The 19,650-nt window shown below is 41.5% G+C and overlaps 1 protein-coding gene across 9 annotated transcripts in view; it reads right to left on the reverse strand.

Annotated features, from left to right (window-relative positions):
* Window positions 1-19,650, reverse strand: part of KIF1B (kinesin family member 1B) — a 204,491-nt gene that overhangs the window by 24,377 nt on the left and 160,464 nt on the right. For all 9 annotated transcript variants that reach the window (XM_069079402.1, XM_069079404.1, XM_069079405.1 and 6 more), the window contains 7 exons: window positions 13,074-13,164; window positions 11,695-11,813; window positions 10,997-11,052; window positions 8,616-8,724; window positions 5,802-5,868; window positions 4,664-4,748; window positions 2,268-2,373 (listed from right to left, as the gene is read on the reverse strand). In XM_069079402.1, coding sequence (XP_068935503.1) covers window positions 2,268-2,373; window positions 4,664-4,748; window positions 5,802-5,868; window positions 8,616-8,724; window positions 10,997-11,052; window positions 11,695-11,813; window positions 13,074-13,164 — 633 coding nt within the window. The remainder of the gene's footprint in view (window positions 1-2,267; window positions 2,374-4,663; window positions 4,749-5,801; window positions 5,869-8,615; window positions 8,725-10,996; window positions 11,053-11,694; window positions 11,814-13,073; window positions 13,165-19,650) is intronic.

A 19,650-nucleotide genomic window follows, 5' to 3' on the forward strand; every position in this document is an offset into this window, starting at 1 on the left:
ACTAGGAACAATTTGCTGTTCAAATAAAAAGAATGGAAAGTAGCATGAAATTTGTTCAGAAGTTTCCCACTGTGTAATCAGTGAAAGTGATTATCTTAAAAAGTGAAAGATCACTTAAAGAGAGGAATAAAATGGAGTAAGTTTAGCACGTGGAAAAGTCAGTAAATCATCCACATGCTGAACTGTGTTCATGAATCACAAAATTCCAATGGAGAAAGAGAAGTTACTTCAGAATAATAAAAAAAGAGCATAAAATACTGTATCTTAAGCATCAGCTGAGAGGTTTGCAAAGGGAAAAGCACTAGGAATTAAAAGTATAGTTAGAACAACATAAGGCAGAGAGCATTCTGCTAAACAAGAAACTTTATGCACATAAGAAGCAAACAAAAAATACCTAGGCATATCCTTATCAAGAAAGAGCCTGCAAAAACATAGAAAAAGCTCTTGTTAGTGCAGCCAAAAGCAAGACAAGAAAGCAGAAAAGTAAAAACAATAAAGAAAAAAAACAATCTGCTGATATACAGTAAAGAGAAAATAATTAGAAAACAACTCTTTAGACACTTAGCCAAGAGAATGGTCCAAAGCCCCAGATCAGATGTGGAACCCATGCTTGGTTAAGGCTCCTGGCCTGCCAGGGGCGGGGGAGTTGTCCAGAAATGGCCTCTCCCCTCCCCCCTGCCCCCAGCTCTCTTTGGAGTTGCCTGAGTCCTACAGAAGGTGAAGATGAGAATTCTAGGGGGGGAAGGGATCTGATATATAATGTAATATAAGAAAGACAACCATGGGACTGTGCAGAAGGGAATGCTTAGGCCCTGGTGATGTCAGTCCATTCTTTGCATCCTCAAGCCCCCTCTAAAGATACACAATTAACTGACTTGGGACCATGAGGTAAATGCAGAGTAGGTATATTTGAAAATGTTTTCCTGGGCTGTAGATGGGTACACCACTGGATGTTGTTAAGGCTCTCTAGTCACTGACAGGCCTCTTGAACTCCACCACCATTTTAAGTTTCTTTCTATATGTATTTTGTTAGGCATCATTGTATTCCCAGAGACAACATACTGAATAATACCAGACACTAGACACTGATGAATAATACCAGTTATTGGCAGCAGAGGGCAGCCTACAGACAGGGAGTTCCTCTAGGTTGCTTACCAGCCTTGGACGTGCTGGAAAGGCTCAGTCTGCCTCTGCCTCCCTCTTGCCCTTTACAAATGCAGTAATTTGGGTCTTTCCATTCCTCAATCTCCTAAGGCATTTGTAAATATACTTATCACTGACTTTTGACACAATAAATATACAAAAAGATTCTTAAAATGGAAGGGGTCTTAGAATACAGAGAGACAGCATCCTCCCCAGCTGATGATCATACCTATATGAGCATGTTAAAGGAAACAAAATAGGTCCATTTATTTCGAGCATGTTTTCAGGGATAAACAAACAGGGAAGCTAAGCTATGCAGAAACCAAGAGAAAGGCCCATATTAGAACACTGAGACTCGGCTATCCCTAACCATACAAGAGAGCAAGAAGTTCTGGCTTCCCCACGATGAACACTTTAGTCCTTTCCCAGTAAAGAGAAACCCTTCTATTAACCTGGGACCCAGTGAAAATCTCTGAAGTTACTTTTAGTCTGACAGAGGGAAAGAAGAGAGCCATTTACTCAAGACATTTACAATGATCAACATTACTGGGAAAAGGAAATTCAAAAGACTTAAAATAAAGACAAAAAGAGGTTAGGTCTTTAGGTCAATCATTCTAAGTTAACAAGATCTGTCTGTGTGTAGATGCACCACTGCAAACCAAGACAAAGAGGAAGGCAATGAGCAGAGTGACCAGGTTTTCTCCAAGCAGCAGCAGCAGCAGCCGCTGTGGCTGCACACAAGGAGCTGCATTAAACACTGAAGGGGGAAGGAGGGAGGGGATCATGTCTCTGCTGGACACTGCTGCTCTGCCACAGCAACTGCTTCACAAAAAATACAGCCTTAATGATGCCTTATCTCTAGCTCGACTCTCTCGACATCACTCTGAGGCTTTTGTTTTCCTTTTCTCCCCTATTCTCTTCACTTCACTAAAAAAAATTATTTTCCCATCTATATGTTGATCACTACTATAAACACATAGACACAGAAAGTTATTTTGTTAGCAGCATGAGGACATCTGAAAAAAGAATGGAAATAAATCAGACCCCTGCCCCAAGAACCTTCAGTGATCAAAGTGCACCCTGACCAGTCCTTATCAAGGCTGAGTGTCTTCAGGGGGCCCTACCTGCTAGAGTTGTGGGAAGACTTCAGATACTTGGCAGAGATAATGTTCAGAGAGAGAATGGCATCAACAGCAGCTTCATCCACCTCTGCTTTGCTCCTGATTCGACCTGAGGAAAAAAAGTAGATGTTACTGTCAGAATATATCCCTAAGACAAAAAAGTAAACTCTTTAGACCACAAACTAGTAATCAATTCAAAATTCTAGTGCTCCAGGGGCAAGGAGGGCTCCTCGGTTTGACTGTTCTCAGTGCTTGGGCCTCTGCTTTTCTCTCCATGTGCTTTTCCTAAGGGACCTTGATCCCTTCACTTCCACTGCCACTTGTGACACCTTTCAAGATTCTTTCCTGGGATGGGAAGGAAGTGGTGGCAGGAGGAGAATGAGTGTCCCAGCACTGGCTCTGCTCCTCACCAGATGGGAACCTGGGGCTGGTCATTCTTCCACTCTAAATCCTGATTTCCTTATCCTTAAAATGGGCTACAATAGACCCATCTCCAAGTTCTCTCCATCTCTAATTTTCTGTGACCTTTCACTAAAAGGTACTTTTAACCACATACAGGAAACAAAGACAAACTCATCATCTACAACAGACCAGGCTCTCCTTTCCAATGCCTTTTTTTTTTTTTAAACAATTTAGAATTGGACCCTTTATTATATGCCATGTTGGTTTATCAGGCCACATGGTGGGCTGACGAGGTACCACCCCACCGTCCCAGGTCATACAGCAGCGATGTCAGGTAAAGCCTCAGTTTTTAAAGGGAGGCCATGAGGCCAACATCCACTGTCTTTCAGTGGTACCAATCTCCTCTCATGAATCCAGACTTGAAATTTTAAAATAATCACTAAATCTTCCATTTCATCTCCCCTTTGAAGTCAGTCACAAGATTCTATCATTTCTTCCTATAAAACATCTTACATTCATCCCCTCTTTTTATTCCCACTGTCATCTCCATTTAAATCAATCAATGAATTCAGCATTAAAGACTTACTTATGGTGGCAACTGAGGATAAAAAGTCAATATATAAAACAATTCCTGTTCTCAAGGAGCTTATATTGTAATTTAGAGACACAGACATCTACATGTAGGATAAACACAAAATAAATAAAAGGTTGATAGGGAAGGTGGTCACTAGCAGCTGGGGAGAGTAGGGAGTAGTGCTTGAACTGTTTCTTGAAGGGAGTGAGAGCTCTACAGCAGAGATGAGCGAGTGGGTACTCAGTGTGAGAAACAATCACCTCATGCTGGGACTAATGCAGCAGGATCCTGAATGGGAATTCATCTCACCCTGCCCCTCAAATTAATTTCCCCCAAATGCCCATGTACAATATTCATATTCCTTCTCTATTTTGCACTGCACCCCCTCCCCCAAATCTGGCCCTAGGCTACCATTTACCAGCTCAGCGCAGGCATCACCTTCCCTGCTCCCTTAGATGTTCACAATTTTGCCCTCCTCACATTCTCTGCATTTATTTACCCAGACACGTCACATCCCCTGAGCAGATAACAAGAACTTTATGTGGGTGACCTCAAGGCCTAGCATAATCCAAAGCACACAGCAGGGGCTTAACAAGTATTGGACTGAACTGGACTCACGATTGAGGTTGAAGTCTAACTATACCCCCAGCACTTTCCTGACTGCTCCACCCCATGCTAATCTGTACTTTTCCTAAACTTCTGTATACTACTCACTAGGATACGACTTACTCAATAACTTCACTATTTAATACATGAACTGGTAAGTCAATAAATATATACTTAATGCCCACTATATTCGTAACAGTAAGGCTATGCCATACTGGAGACAGAAAATTCCTATCCTTAGTAGAGGAAGAAAACAAAGATAACTATAATATGTCACAGAATTATATGTAAGTGCACTAGAAAGCTAAAAACATGAAGGGGTATGGGAGATTAGGAGGGAAGGGCTATTGACCAGTAACAACAGGAGCCAACTTCCTGCAGGAGTCAGTGGTTGGGTTGTGATGAGTTGATTCGACAGGTGACGAGGGGAGAGGGAAGACATTTCAGGCATAGTCAATACCATGAGCAAAGGCATGGAGGAGGTGTGAGAGCACAAAGTATGTATGTTTTTGTTTCCCAACAATATTACAAGCTCCTAATGGCAACTTTTATAATTCTTTCATAATTCCTATAGCTCCTGAAAAGAGTGCTTTTACAAAGTAGGTAATTAACATGTGTGTGGAATGAATGAATGATTACTGTGGCAGTAATAGGAGGGAAAGAGGAAAAATCAATTTCAGACCCAAGGCTCCTATGCTGTGCCTCTGTGTATGTCTATCTTCCCTAGTTCAGACTTCACCAAGGTCTCAGAAGTATAGCAAAAAAAAAATCTCCTCGGTGACCATCCATTTCTTCTCCCTGCAGTGGGTGCACTTACCCACCACCAGCTCTCGAACATCCTTCCAGTGGAGCTCACTGCCCTTCTCATGGATAATGGTCACTGTGATCCTCCGCTGGATGCCCTGGAAGGAAAGCAAAGTGATGGGTTAGGGTGGCTGCCCCTCTTTTGCCTGCACCACCAGTCCCCTGTTTAGGAGGGGGTGCTGTCTGAGCCATCATGCAAACAAGTATAAAGGAAACTTTCTGACTGAGCTTCCTCCCTCCCAGAATGGGCCCCAGAGCATTCTCATAGGAAAAGTCTGGTGGATCACAGGAAGTGTTTGACCTGAACAACTGTCACTCCTGCTTCTGTCTCCATTGATGTAAAATGGATCAGGGGTCATTAGGTGGCACAGTGAATAGAGCACCAGCCCTGGAGTCAGGAGGACCTGACTTCAAATATGACCTCAAACACTTAACGCTAGCCGTGTGACCTTGGGCAAATCACTTAATCCCGATTGCCCTGCCTTCCCCCCTCCAAAAATTAAAAAAAAAAATGTGATAGACTGCAGCACACAATGTCTTTAAACATTACAACATGAAGCTATACAAACTATACTAAATAACTAGCTGTGCTTGTGGGAACTGTATTACCTAGCTGCTTGATACATTATTAAGATACAATATATCTAAATGCTGCAAGAACTTTAAAAGTCCTAAAATTGTAACTTTTTTTCCCTAACTCCTCAGTCGAAGTACAGAGGCCATAGTTCCAATACTGATCAGCACAGAAGCTTTAGCCTCCTCTGCTGTCCCATGAGGGGCAGCTTATCCTTTCTCAGGCAGACTGGTGATCCAGACTACTGATGCTGGACATACTGGGGATATCAGAATGCCTTTAGCCCTACTGCTGCTCAGAACTTCTGAACAGCAGCAAGGGCTACAGGTGTGCACCAACATACACAGAAGTTATTAACAAATTTCTGTAAAATAATATGCATATATCAAAGTTGCAAGAGGAAAAATTCAAAAGTCAGATTTATGAAAAAAAGTTACAGGAATTCTATTATTCCTCTCCCCCCACTACCAATAAAGAACTCTATGTCATGAAGGGGAGAGGGAACATCAGACAAAAACACTTCTTTTACTCAACAATTTCTATGCTTGCTCCCAAGCCCCTTCTCCTTTATTAGTACCTGGTGAAGCAGAAATGTTCCTTGACAGGGAAGGCCTGCAGTGTGATCCACCACAGCTGGGATATACCTGTATAAACATTGGCACAAAAAAAGGAGTTAGTTAAGTCAGTACCGACCTTCTCAAGACCTTACTGATTATGCCAGCACAGAAACATAAGAATCTCAGAGTTGAAAAGTACCTCAGATCATTTAATCCAACCTATACCTGATAAAGAATTCCCTTTAGAATATTCTCAATAAGTGGTCACCTTGTATTTACTTGAAGACGTCCAGGGACAGGGAACCCAATCCCTGTTGGGTCAGCTCATTTCACAAGAGGATAGCTTGGAAGCGTCTTCTAACATAAAGGCTTTTTTTTTTTCTTTTTTCTTTTCTTTTCCCAACCTTCAAATAGAAATGGGGGCCTCTCAACTAAGGATCCCTGCTGGACACATATTGACTTCGAAAACTACATGTTAACATCATCTTATGTTCTAGTGTATTTGTTTATTTTGTTAAACATTTCCCAGTTACATGTTAGCCTAGTATGGGGGCAGTACTGGGGAGTGTTATAGGATGCCACATACCCATGAACTGCATGTTTGGCACCTCTACATCATGGCACTATGCCAAATAGTGGATTGAGTGACCAAGAATCTAGTGATAAGGTTCACGTGAAGGTTTGACTTTAACAAGAGGCAGATCTACTTCTGGGACAAGCAGAACAAATCTCACCCTTCTTCCAGGTGAGAGGCCTTAAAATGCCTGAAGAAAGTATCCTGTGCCTTATAAGTTTACTTTTCTACAAAGTAAACACAGCCAGTTCCTTTATATGCCCCTCCCAGCTATTATCTCCTGTCTTCTTTCCAGGCTAACTCTCCCCATCTCCTTCAGGCAATTCTCCTGGCATGACCTTGAGGACAGCCACCATCTCAGCTGCCTTCCCTCCAAGGCATCGCAATTTACCAATGCCCTTCCTCAAATATGGGCCCAGAACAGTCCAATACTCTGAATGTGCTCTGACCAGAGATGAAGACAAGGGGATTATTACACATCCCTCATCCTGGACATGAGACTTCTTTTAATGCAGCCCAAGTTTGCATTAGCTTTCTGGCTAATAAATCACACTGATGACTCATACTAAAATTTCCTGATCATTTCCAGACAAACTGCCATCTAGTAGTTGTAGATAATTTCCTTTTCTCCCTGATCTGGCACTTATGAAGATGATTTTCTGTATCTAAGTGTAAGACTTATATGTGTCCCACTAAGTTTCATGTTACTTTAGTCCCATGTTGTGGACTCTAAATCTCTTGGAGTCTTGCCACTGGCATCTAATGACTGCCACTACAATCTGCCTCTCTGAACTCTCTACAGCACTCATCTATACTGGTCCCAGAATTTATTGGAGGGTTATTTGCTTTGTTGCTTAAATGAACCACCTTTCCCAAAAATATAAACAATAACTGTATTACAGATCTGCCTCTTGTTAAAGTCAAACCTTTACATGAACCTTATCATTAGATTCTTGGTCACTCAATCCACTATTTGGCATAGTGCCATGATGCAGAGGTGCTAAACATGCAGTTCATGGGTACATGGCAGCCTATAACACTCCCCAGTATGGCTCCCATACTAGGCTGACATGTAACTGGGAAATGTTTAACAAAATAAACAAAAATACAATAGAACATAAGATGATGTTAACATGTAGTTTTCGAAGTCAATATGTGTCCAGCAGGGATCCTTAGTTGAGTGGCCCCCGTTTCTATTTGAAATCAACACTACTGCACTAACGTATTAGGAGCTTGAAAATGGTGAAGATTATACACAAAACTACAGAGTTGAAATTTTAAGCTTACATACAATTTCCCTTCAATCTTTGCTATGTGCTGGAGTGCCTTCCTGTGTTACAGACACACTAGTTTGCAGAAACATTTTAGACATAGATTTATTCAATATTCACATTCATCACTTGCTCCCACGGTGGTAAGGTCAGCTTGGGTCTATTTTCTTGATCCAGGGGAGGACCCTATCCTTCAGAAACTCTCTGAAATTTCCTGATGGAAATTTCTGCAGAGTAGTCTCCTATCTCTTTGCTCTAGATGAAACTCACTAGGTGGGAGAAGAGCAGGACAACATGCCTACATGACAAAGTACAATGATGTTAACAGGATTGTAGTTCTAGAGCTGGAAGGGCCCGAGACATCCTGGAGTTCACATTCCATTTTACAGACAAGGCCACTGAGGCACAGAAAGGAGAACGGACTTGTCCAGAATCACACAGACAGTAAATATGTGAGGTGAGATGTGAGCCCAGACCTTCCCAGCTCCAAGTCCAGATTCCTAACCACTATGCCACGCTGCCTCTCAGGTTGGTTCTATCAGTCCCCTCTCCCATCTGATAACCATGACAGACACCAGGGCACTGGTGGTTAGGAAGTTCTGTGATGCGAACACCTGGCTGGTGAGGCAATGCTGAAACGACCAGCCTAGCACATAACTGTCGATGACAGGGATTCAGAAAGCTGAACCCAAAGCACAAGGCTACACAGAAAAACAACAATCACAACAAGAAGAGCTGGCATGTCTAAGCCCACGGCCTTGGGCTCTGCACCGCAGCCCACGGAGCTGGGTGCTGTTATTAGCCTCGTTTTCTAGCTGAGGACACCGAGGCAGTCTCGTCCGGGTCACACCACTAAGTCAGGTCTTCCTGACCCCAGGTCTGGCACTCTTGCGCACTACAGCGCTCCCCTAGCACCCCCATGTCTCACATCTCACAGTTCGTGGTTTCCAAGCCCTTTTCTTCACCCAGAAACAAAATGAAGCACTTACTCTCCCGTAGGTTCCAGCTCACTGATCTCAAACCAGACAAGAAGGTCATATTTGCTCATACTCTGGCCCAAGCTGGTTTTGCTCAGAGTGTTCAACTTCGTTGCTGGCACTTTATGGGGAAAAATGAGAAAACATCAGTCTCGCTTGCTCAAAGCCACTTACTAGAAACGCATGGTGTTCGAATAGCAGTCTTTGACACTTAGGTCACTTTGGTAATTGCCACAAAAGCCAGGGGAGTGATTTAAGGCCAGAAAGCTGCAGGGTAGAAGCCAGAGAACATAGAGAATAAACAGAATTTTTCCTTCTTAATCTAGAGAATGAGGTAAATGGTAGGTAGATACTCCTATGTAATGGTAGGTAGACAGTATACTGCACTTGTGGTCTGTATCTCCATTCCCCTCCCTGCACACAGTCATGTCCTTAAAGAAGGGTACATGACATGGCATGGTGCAGTTTGCATGTCTGAATCAGACACATCTAGATATCACAGGATGAAAGTTATACAAACTGCATTACTCAGGTGTCTTTGTGGGAAGAGTTCAAATTTAAACAAAATCTTTTCTACAATTTGCTTCAAAAACACCTTTCTCAGACCAAGAGGATAGCAGAGAACCAAAAATTCTAGAGCAGAGACTGGAAAACTATGACCAAAAGGCCCACCACCTGTTTTTGTAGGGACTAAAAGCTAAGAATGGTTTTTACATTTTAAAATACAATTAAATTTTACTTAAATGGTAAAAAAAATATTCTTAGATGTCGAGCTGTACAAAAACAGGAGGAAGCCAGATCGAGCCATAAGTGGTAGTTTGCTGACCCCTGCTCTAGAGAACCATATTTTATAGTTCACAAAGCATGAATTATGATAAAGTTCCTTTTTTTGTATAGTTCTGACAAAATGACTGAAGTTTGAAATTTCCATTCACACGAAGATCTCTCCTAAGTCATGTGTAGTGTCTGTACTTCCAAATACAAGATTATGGAAGTTATTTTACATATTTACTTCAGATTTAAATTTAATACCTCAACTAACTCTGAAATGTCTGAATGAACAAATTTGCCAGAATCCTAATTTTTTGCTAAGAATTCTCATTTCCCAAAAGTTATAATTTTGAAATACTATCTTCAACATAAATTTGAACTAAAGAGACCATAGTATATGCTTAGAAATGGTAAGAATCTTAGCAGACCATTAATGCAACCTTTCTAGTTTACATATGAAAAAACTTGGGCCCAGAAAAGTGAAATGATTTCCTCAAGGTCACATGGGTAGAAAGTGACAGAGAAGATTCAAACCCAAGACCTTTAACTTCAAATTCTTCTAGAAGTCATGGAGGAATTCTACCACTATTCATAAAATCTGTGCCCTCACTGATGGTGCTAAGCAAGAAAAAGAACCCTTAACTCAGTTATTTCTGCATAGAGAACGTTGAAATGAAAATTGCCTTCAAGTGTACAGCATCTGAGGTCTAAGAAACCCAGCAGCTTCTCCTCCTGTGACAACAAGTCAAGAAGGGGCTTCCCAAAACTTTTTTCAAAGACATGTTTTAGGACTTCCTAACAAAATGAACTGTGTGCATTAATTTTGCAGTATCCAAAGTGGACAGAAACACCTGTGCTTCATCCACACAAAACCAACGTCTTAGGAAGGTTCTATATCTAGGGTGGAAATGGTTCAGCCACTAACCATCTCGTTTAGGCAACCTCTCGTTCTGGTAGCCAGGGACAGGCAGAAAGAGAAAAGGCGGGTCAGCCTCATCCTGGAAGCTGGCGATGGCAGAAGATGCAAGGGCATTGGCATGCTCAGAAAACACATCCAGCACGTGAACATTCATATAACCAGACATGAGATATCGAATCAGTTCAATCTTTCTCTCATGGTCTGATGCGAGGATGAAGAACCAGGTACAGAGAATAAGGAAGGAGAACAAGGTGGGTTGGGAATTAGGGGAATGATGGCAAGGAAAAAGGAAGGAAATAAAAAGAAAGAAAGATAACTGAACATGCAGAATAACTTGGTTATGCAAAGAAAAGTTCCAAATCATTATCAATGTAGCTAAAAACATGCAGGGAGCTGGAGAGTGGGGGTGAGGGCAGGGTGGGGAAATGGACAGTTACAAGGAAGAGAGAATAGGTGGATTCCCAAGATTTGGCAAATGCTTAGGAAGTACACAACAGTGGTTCAGCTAGTCAATGGGACTTCGCTGTCTAGGGGATAAAATCTTCTCTCTTCCCACTTATTGTTTTGGTTCAGAAGCTAAGGAGATGGCTACTTTCTCCAGAAAATTTAGAAGTTCAATAATTTAGAAGAGTGGAAATCAGAGTGCATTACACCCAAAAGCTGTTCAGAATGATGGACATATACATACACACAGCATTCTCACCTGGTTTAGAGAGTGGCATGGGCGGAGGGAAGAATCGCCGGGATGGCTGAGGAGGACTGTAAAGAAAAGAACTAAGTCAGATTTCCTACAGACTGAGAAAGGGTTTGGGGACTTACACCACCACTATCTTACTCTCTCTTTAGGCAAATCTTTCAAGTTTTCATCTCAGTACTGCAGATGCTAGACTTCATTTCTCCTACGTTGAAATGCTAACTAAAATACATCTTGACAATTCTCCCATATATCTTGGCTAAAAATGGATAGTGAGACTTTTCTAGTTAATTTTGTCTTAATTAAAACATTATTCTATAATCAACATTATTTCTCTACCAAACGCTAATGCCTATGTATTTTTTTTCATTCACTAGTTTAAAGTTCTTAAGGGAAAAAAATTAACTGTTGTTTCTTGGAGTTTGTGCTTCAAGAGATCATTTACAGCTAACCTTTTAACTTGCAGTTAATCTGAAGCATAGCAGAGTGGCCCATCTCTAGTAAAGCCCCTTTCTATAGTCATCTGAGCCAATCTTAAAGTGTCCTCAGAAAGTGGACCTTTGTAAAGCTAGTAACTTTAGTGAACATAGGGAAATATATAGGATGGCTGAGATAATATTCATCCTAAGTCCCTATAAAGGTCTCTCTTTTTTTTTTCTGAGAAGAAAACAACTAAAAAAAATCTTCCAGACTCATTTGGTCCAAACCTGTGAAGCTCCTGTCCCTGAACATGATGAGGGTGTTGCTGGTAATGCCCAAAAACTTCAAATACTATAGGCTTGGTCTTGATGTAGTCCACAAAGGATTCAGTTACCTCCACTGCAATCTAGCAAAGGGGAGGGGGAAAACCATTGAGAGAAGTGAAAAGATAACAAAAAAAGACTTTTTTTCTTAGTTGAGATCTTAGTTCAAAGAATTATTTCAACATTCCCTAAGCAACGAGTACATACAAGCACAGTACCAAGTACCTACACAAAGATGTTCCAATCTCTCTTCTAGATTTCTTTTTTTTTTTTTGGAGGGGGGAAGGCAGGGCAATTAGGATTAAGTGACTTGCTCAAGAACACACAGTGTCAAGTGTCTGAGGCTGGATTTGAACTCAGGTCCTCCTGACTCCAGGGCCAGTGCTCTATTCACTGCGCCACCTAGCTGCCCCTAGATTTCTTTATGTGTGTCAGCATGGGTTAGAATTTACATTCTATATATGGTCTACCTTCCTCCTTCCAACTGCAGACGAGGAAGCTGAGAGGCAGAGCTGGGTAGTTAAAATTCCAGGACTAGAAGTTAGGTCTTGATGACCAGTCTAGTGCTTGTCCTCCCACTAAGCTGTATTAGAACGAGTACATAAGGTCTTCGGTGTTAGACCTTAGTTCTTTACTATTTTTGCTTATACACTCCTTCCTGCACCCCTGCCCCAGCCATTTAAAAACTTGGTTTCTTCTGTTGTGTTCTGCTCAACAAACTCTCCCAGATGGCAATGATGGCTGTTTGTGTGACTGAGACACTGGAGAGAAGCAAGCATGCCCTCTGTGCTCCAGAGGGGCCTCCCCATATGTTCTGTGTTATTACTACTCTAGTTAGTCAGAGAATAGAGTGCAGCCAGGAGCCACACAGTCTGAGGGTTAGCTATCTGTCATCAGGAAACAGAGCCCTGAATTCTAGTCAAACACAAAAGATTTAAGGTTGTTAGAATCATGTTTACTATGTGCAAGCTGACGCTGGGATTAATGGCTCAGAATTTAACTGAGAATATGGTCACCTCAATAAAATGCTCACATCTTTCTGGGGGAGAAGATAGCAATTAACAAATGCTATAATAAGCCCAAACTAATGTCATTAGCGCTGCTACCACCCACCCAATCATACCCACACATGTATGTTGTTCACTCTGATGACTAGCTGTAATTTGCAGAGGGACCTGAAGATTACATCAGGACTTTAGGTGGCTTCCTCTGTCTTCTCTAACATACACTCCCCTCCCATCTTCTTCCTGGGCAGCACTCATCTTTGAGTTCATCTTCCCTCGGTCTGGGAAAGCTGAATGGAAACCCTACAGTACCACCAAAGAAATTAATGCATCACTTACATTCTGAACGTGATAAAAGCCGAGAGGACTTCCTCTGCCATTGTTTTTTAGGGGTTCAGTAGAGAATGCTTCGTCATGACGATGTAAGAAGCTAAATGAATAAAACAAATGGAGCTTTCAACAACCTGTGTCACTAGGATCCTCATTTTCAAATACATGTTGTGGAAAAATACAGGAATCCATAGTGGATACTATTTACTACTATACATATTTATATACATATATATGAAGACCAAGACAGCATAAAGGGGAGTATTGTTGAAATTAATACCCAAACTATTCGAAATTCTTTAAAACTAACTTCCAGAACCTGTTCTGGGGCTCAGTTACTCAGTAGTATGTGGATCTGAAAAATTGCTTGGGGTGACGTTAGGTGAAGCAGAGAACTGAATAGACTCATTCTAGTCTCATAGTCATTATTTAGAAAATCATGAAACCGTTTTATATAAAATAGGTCTGTAAAGGCTTTAGATGCTACAAAATGTACTGAGGCCTGTCAGTAGCATCTATGTGCCTGGGGATAGCTTATAGAGAACATCCATTGAGAGTGGGCTGTTCAGACTAATAATAAGTACTCTCTGTGCTTACAGACAATGAAAATTCTATTGCTAAGGGGAAACTGGGAATAAAAATAAGTAGAAAAGAAAACAGTCGTCAGCACATGAACTATTCTCAAATAAAAGAAGTAATATCCATTAGGAGAACATAGAAAAGTAAAGTGAGTGAAAGTCATATCCAGAGGAGAGGGGATTTAAAAACATTCATTTTGCAGACAACTTTCATGGTCTCAAAGAAAGCAGTAATTTTCAACACAAGGGATACAAAACACTGGTGAATTTGTGTCACTTTATCATTTTTTGCCATATAAAGACCTTTCTATTGTTTCTCTCACTTTTATTTTCCTATCCTTCCTTTATTTTCTTTTCTTTCTTCTTAGCTACGTCTTATAAAGTTCCAGGTATATGTTAAATATTGACTGTACTTGCCATTGGTTAAGGATCATGAAGTCCCACTGATAACACTCGATTGTTCTACACCATTTCCACTATATCAGCACAGTATACAATGATTATAACGTAATGAGACTGGTTCATAAATCATACACCAGATCATTAACATTATTTTATTTTTAATTCAATTTCATTTTCTTTTCAGAGCCTTCCTCTCCTCCCCTATATTTAGAAAGCAGGAAAAACAAAACCCAATACATGCATAGTCTAGTCATGCCAACATTAGGCATGTAAAAAAAGAAAGAAAAAAAAGTGTCTCAATCTGTACCCTGAATCCATCCTATCTCTCAGGAAGTGGATGGCATATTTCATCATGAATGCTCTGAAATCATGATTTAGTCGTGTTGCTCAGAGTTCTCAAGTCTTTCAATGTTGTCTTTAGAATATTGTTATTATGGTACAAACTGTTTTCCTGGTTCTGCTCAGTTAACTATGCATCGGTTCATACAAGTCTTCTAGGTTTACATGAAATCATTCCCTTCCTCTCTTCTTATAGCACAATAGTATTCCACCACATTCATATGCCATAACTTATGGATCCATTCCCCAAATGATAGGCATCCACTGAGGTTCTAACTCTGCCACCACAAAAAGAGCTGCCAAAAGTATTTTTTGTACATATGGATCCTTTTCCTTTTTTTTTTTTTAAGCAATTGGGGTTAAGTAACTTGCTCAAGGTTACATGGCCAGTTATTTCTGGGTGTGGTGCTAAGTATCTGAGCCCGGATTTGATCCCCAGGTTATTCAGACACTGGAGCTGGTGCTCTTACTCGCTGTGCTACCTGGCCTCCCCCGTTCCTATTTTCTTGATCTCTTTGGGATACAGACTTAGTAGTAACATTGCTCGTTTAAAGGGCATACACACAAATTGTTTTCCAGAATGGTCGGTCTATTCACAGTTCTACCCACAATGTATTAATATATCTATTTTCTGACATCCCTTTTATCATCTGTCATGTTCCATTTTTGTCAATTTTACAAGTCTGATAAGTGTGAGGCAATGCCTCAGAGTAGCTTTAATTTGCATTTCCCTAATTATTAGTGATATAAAACATTTTGTTCATATAGTTATTGGTAGCTTGGATTTCTTCCTCTGCTCATATGCTTTGACCATTTCTCAGTTGGTGAATGGCTCTTTTTCTTGTAAATTTTACTTAGTCCCCTATTGTAAGCTCCTTGAGGGCAGGGACTGTCTTTGGCCTCTTTTTGTATTCCCAGCCCTTAGCACAGTGCCTGCCACACAGTAGGTACATAACAAATACTACATTGAATTGTCATATCTGATAAATGAATCCTTTATTAGAGACACTTGTACTTCTTCCTAGTTTCTTAATTTTAGCTGCATGGATTTTGTCTGTGTAAAAATTTTAATTTTATATAATCAAAACTGTCCATGTAACCTCTGTAACCTCCTGTGAACTTCTCTATCTTTTTTTTGGTCCATGTACTTTTTACCTATCCATAGATGTCGCCCTTTTTGTCTAAATTGTGAACTTGTTTTGAATTTATCTTGGTATGCTGTGTAAGATGTTGTTCTATATGTAGTTTCTGTCAAACTACTTTCCAGTTTTCTCAACAGTTTTTGTTGAATAATGTGTTCTTGCCTCAAAGCTGGAATTTTGGGATTTATCAATCAGCAGGTTACTGTACTCATTTGCTTCTGTTTCTCTGCCAGTACCAAACTGTTTCAATGATGTTTATTCTCTTTTCATATTTATCTTACGTAGCTCTCACTCCACCCGACATTTTTTAGCTCTTCTTTTTAATGCTTGATTTCTTTCTTCCAGGACTTGGACTTCTGCCCAAGTTGCACTTTTCTCTGAAGCTGTAAATGTTTTTAAGTCATTATAAGGTTTTTAAGTCATTCTCTTTATCTGGGTTTGTGGTTTGAGCATCCATATAACCATAATAGCTCTTTATGGCGGGATTTTTTTGGTGGGGAGGGGCTCCTTCTAGCCTATCACTTGACTTTAAACTTTAAGGGCTGGGCTGTATACACTACTGGGAGGAATATCTGGGTTGAGTTTCTGTCCTCTTACATTTTTCTGTTGCTTTCACAGCTTGAGCTGAGGATCTGAAAACTTCCAGGGCTCTCCAAAAGAAGTGATCTGCAGTAATGTCTGTTCACTGCCCTTTTGGTCTGAGCTCTTCAAGTTCTTGACCCAGTTTTAGGCATGCTGATTGTCACTGATTGGAAGTACTACTAGAGTACTGCTGGTCTCAGCCCCTGGGAGGCTCTACAGGTTCAGGGACTGAAGTGCTGGCTCCCTTTTGGTCTGGGACTCTGCAGGTTTTAGCCTGAATTGGAGTCTAGAACTAAATTCCCTGCACTGCTCCTGGGATCACAGCCACCTTGATACTGTTGACTTGTGCACTTGTTATGTAGGTAGGGCCTATGACCTACACAATGATAGTTCCTTTCTCCCACCCCTTAAATGCAGGTCCCCTCCTTTTACTCTGCCCTGAGTCTGTGACCCAGAATTGGGTAGAGGGCAACAGAAGTCCTAGATGGAACCCATCCCTGTACCTTGTCCTAGTTCAGGAATCTCCTGGGATCTCCTTCTGCTCTGGTGACCAGTCTCAACCCTCTTTCAGTCTCTGGGTCATGGAAGACTCTGAATGTGGCTTGCTCCTGACCATACCCTTTCACCAGTAACTTTTTCTTGGATTTCCCCATTTGGTCTAATATATTTTTTTGACCTTTTGGAAATGTGGTGATGTACTTCTTCCTGTTATTCTGCCATCTTGAAACTGCCTCCATTCTTATTATTACATAGCCATAGCTCATAGTTAAAGTGAGCTGGGAATCATAACCCAGAAAGATCTTGAATGTCAGAAGTTCTATTTGAACCCTGACCACTACTCCAGGATTATATCTATTCTACCCCACTGGCCAAACTGCAAGTATACAGCCTCTGGAGTTAAAGGATGTGTATTTAAATACTGCTTTACATGCTCACTAGTTGTATAACCCTGGACAGTTCCCTTCATCTCCCTGAGCCTCAGTTTCCCCATCTGTAAAATAGGGGTAATAATCGCACCTGCCTCCCTGGGTTTGTTGTGAAACTCAAATAAGATCATGCATGTCAAGTGCTTTGAAATCCTTAAAGCCTATAGAACTGTCAGTTATGATTCAAGAGGATCTGCATCTGGGTCAGAAATATAAGGAACAGACACACAGGTAGAATATACTGCCCAGCTGTTGTCTGCTTGCTTTGGATCTAAGTCTCAGTTATGGGTGGGCATGTGGATACTTCCAACAAAGTCCATCTTCTCCAAAAAGAGGTTGAGCCTTCACCTGGAAATTTGTCTGATACATACCAGACTTCTCAAGTAGTCAGGCTCTCAGTTTCTCAAAAGCCAGCTGATTATCTCTGGGTACCAGACTCCCTCCCTCTACCTCCCATTGTGGCCTGTCTCTCTGGGGAGGGACTAGGAGGGAAGAGAAAGGTGGCAGTTCTGGGGTGATAAGGTATTAGTAAAAGGTTTAAGAGGCATCCTCACTTGCAGGTGAATCTTCCTCTATGTGCCGTAGGGCCTCCATTTGTTGAGGGGCCCAGGCCTTCCAGCCCCATTGCTGACTTCTGGACTTCACAATTATAATGTCCCTGTCCCCATCAGGTATCCTTACTCTCACCCCTTTTACCTCCCTTTTCCATGTTTTCTGTTCTCCATTAGAATGTAAGCTCCTTGATGGCAGGGCCTGTTTTTCTTTTTTCTTGTATCTGTAACCCCATTGGTTACACAGCTCAGTTAGTGCTTAATAAATGCTTGTTTCCTTCCTCCCTCCTTCTTTCTCAGAATTTAATATTTCTGGAAATTAGAATCACCAGGAGATGCTGGCCTTTTTTTCAGAGTTAAAGGGACAGAGACAAAAATTTTAATACAACTTCAGTCATCATATCATCATCAACTAATAAAAGGCCTTTTTTTCCCCCCCTTCAAAGTTATCAATGGTCTGACCTGAATAAGACTTGACAGTTCTGAAGGACTGATTTTTACATACCATTCAACCTCATCCCAGCTTTGGTGATACCAGGGACTAAAAATTAAGCAGCTGAATGATATTAGACAGAAGATATTTCAACATTAACATGCTATAGTAAGTAAGTATTCCTGATATTATGCATTAAAGTTTAGTTTCGTATTGAGCTGAGACCCCACCATGGGACTGAAGCAGTGTTTCTCACTGTGGTCTGGAGTCAGGGACCACCAAAGAGGGACACTGGAAACTGATGAAGGAGTGGAATGTCTGCAGTGCCTGAGCTCTAAACAGCTATTAAGTAGTAGAAGTGACAAACTATGGGATGCATAGGTCAGCCTTAAGTGTGAATCCCACACTTTTTCTATTCCATAAGGGACAGTAGCGGACCTGTGAGTTCATTTGTATGTGGCACTTCCACATCAACAAGTCTAAATTTAAGACTTACTATGTGTCAGTGTGCTCACCAGTGGCCCAGCTGGTGGGGGGGGGGGGTACTACAGCAAAGGGAGTGCAAAGAAAAAAGCAAGAAAACAGTCCCTGCTCTAAAGGAGCCGATGCCTACTGGGGAGACAGCGCGCAAACCATCACGTGCAAAGGAGATCTTCCAGCATGGACTAAAGAGCACTCTTGGTCCTCAACAAAGAAGGCAGGCCAAGCTGGGGTAAGCTCCAAGGGAAGGCCCTAGCACTGAGGAGGGCTGGGAGAGGCTTCTGTAGCAAACCCTCAGAGTCAGGAGGCAGACAGAGTTCCAGGGATGAAGGACACACAAGTGGAAATCCTAGAGTTAGGGACATGGAGCATCATGTGTGAATAAAAGCAAGAAAGCCAGCATCTCAATATGGTAGAAGGGAATACGGTAAAAAGATGGGAAAGGCAGGAATGAACCGGCTTGTGAAGAACTCTGAACGCCAGACAGAAGATCTTCTCTTTGATCCTGGGGTTTATGAATGTGGTGGGGGAGGGGAAGAAGAGGGCTGTGGTCAGACTTTCACATTATGAAGACCAGTTGGAAGAGATGGGCTGCAATGGGGAAAGGTTTGAGGGAGGGAGAACAATCAGCAGGCTGTTGCAATAGCACTGGAATGGTAAAGGCCTACACCAGAGCATTGGCAACAGTGTCAGAGGAGAGAAGAGGGCACATAGGAGCATAATGGGAATATCAGTAAGATTCAGCAAAAGACTGGGTATGTGGGGGTGATAGAGTGAAGTGTCAAGAATGACACCTGGCTTGTAAGCCTGGGTGACAGAAAGGATGGTGATGCCCTTAACAATATTAGGGAAGTTAGGTCAAGAAGGGAGGGTTTTGAGGAAAGATAAAAAACTCCTTCAACCAATTTGGTACCTTCTCTGCATCTTGTAGCCTTAGAGAATTATCTAGAGCACTAAAAGGTGAAGTGATTTATCCAGGGTCACACAGCCAGTGTGTGTCAGAGGCAGGACCTGAACTCAAGTTTTCTTGATTTCTAGTCCAGCTACCTAGCCAATCTATCAAGTTGCCTCTGCACTAAGACTTTTGGAATACCCTGCATAACACCAGTGGCTATGGAGGGCCAGACATTTTTTTTTACTATAGGGCTTTTTC

This window comes from Petaurus breviceps, unplaced genomic scaffold (assembly GCF_028583685.1).
Source record: "Petaurus breviceps papuanus isolate PSGF00001 unplaced genomic scaffold, PetGlider_PUasm1.0 91041, whole genome shotgun sequence".
Classification (NCBI taxonomy): domain Eukaryota; kingdom Metazoa; phylum Chordata; class Mammalia; order Diprotodontia; family Petauridae; genus Petaurus; species Petaurus breviceps.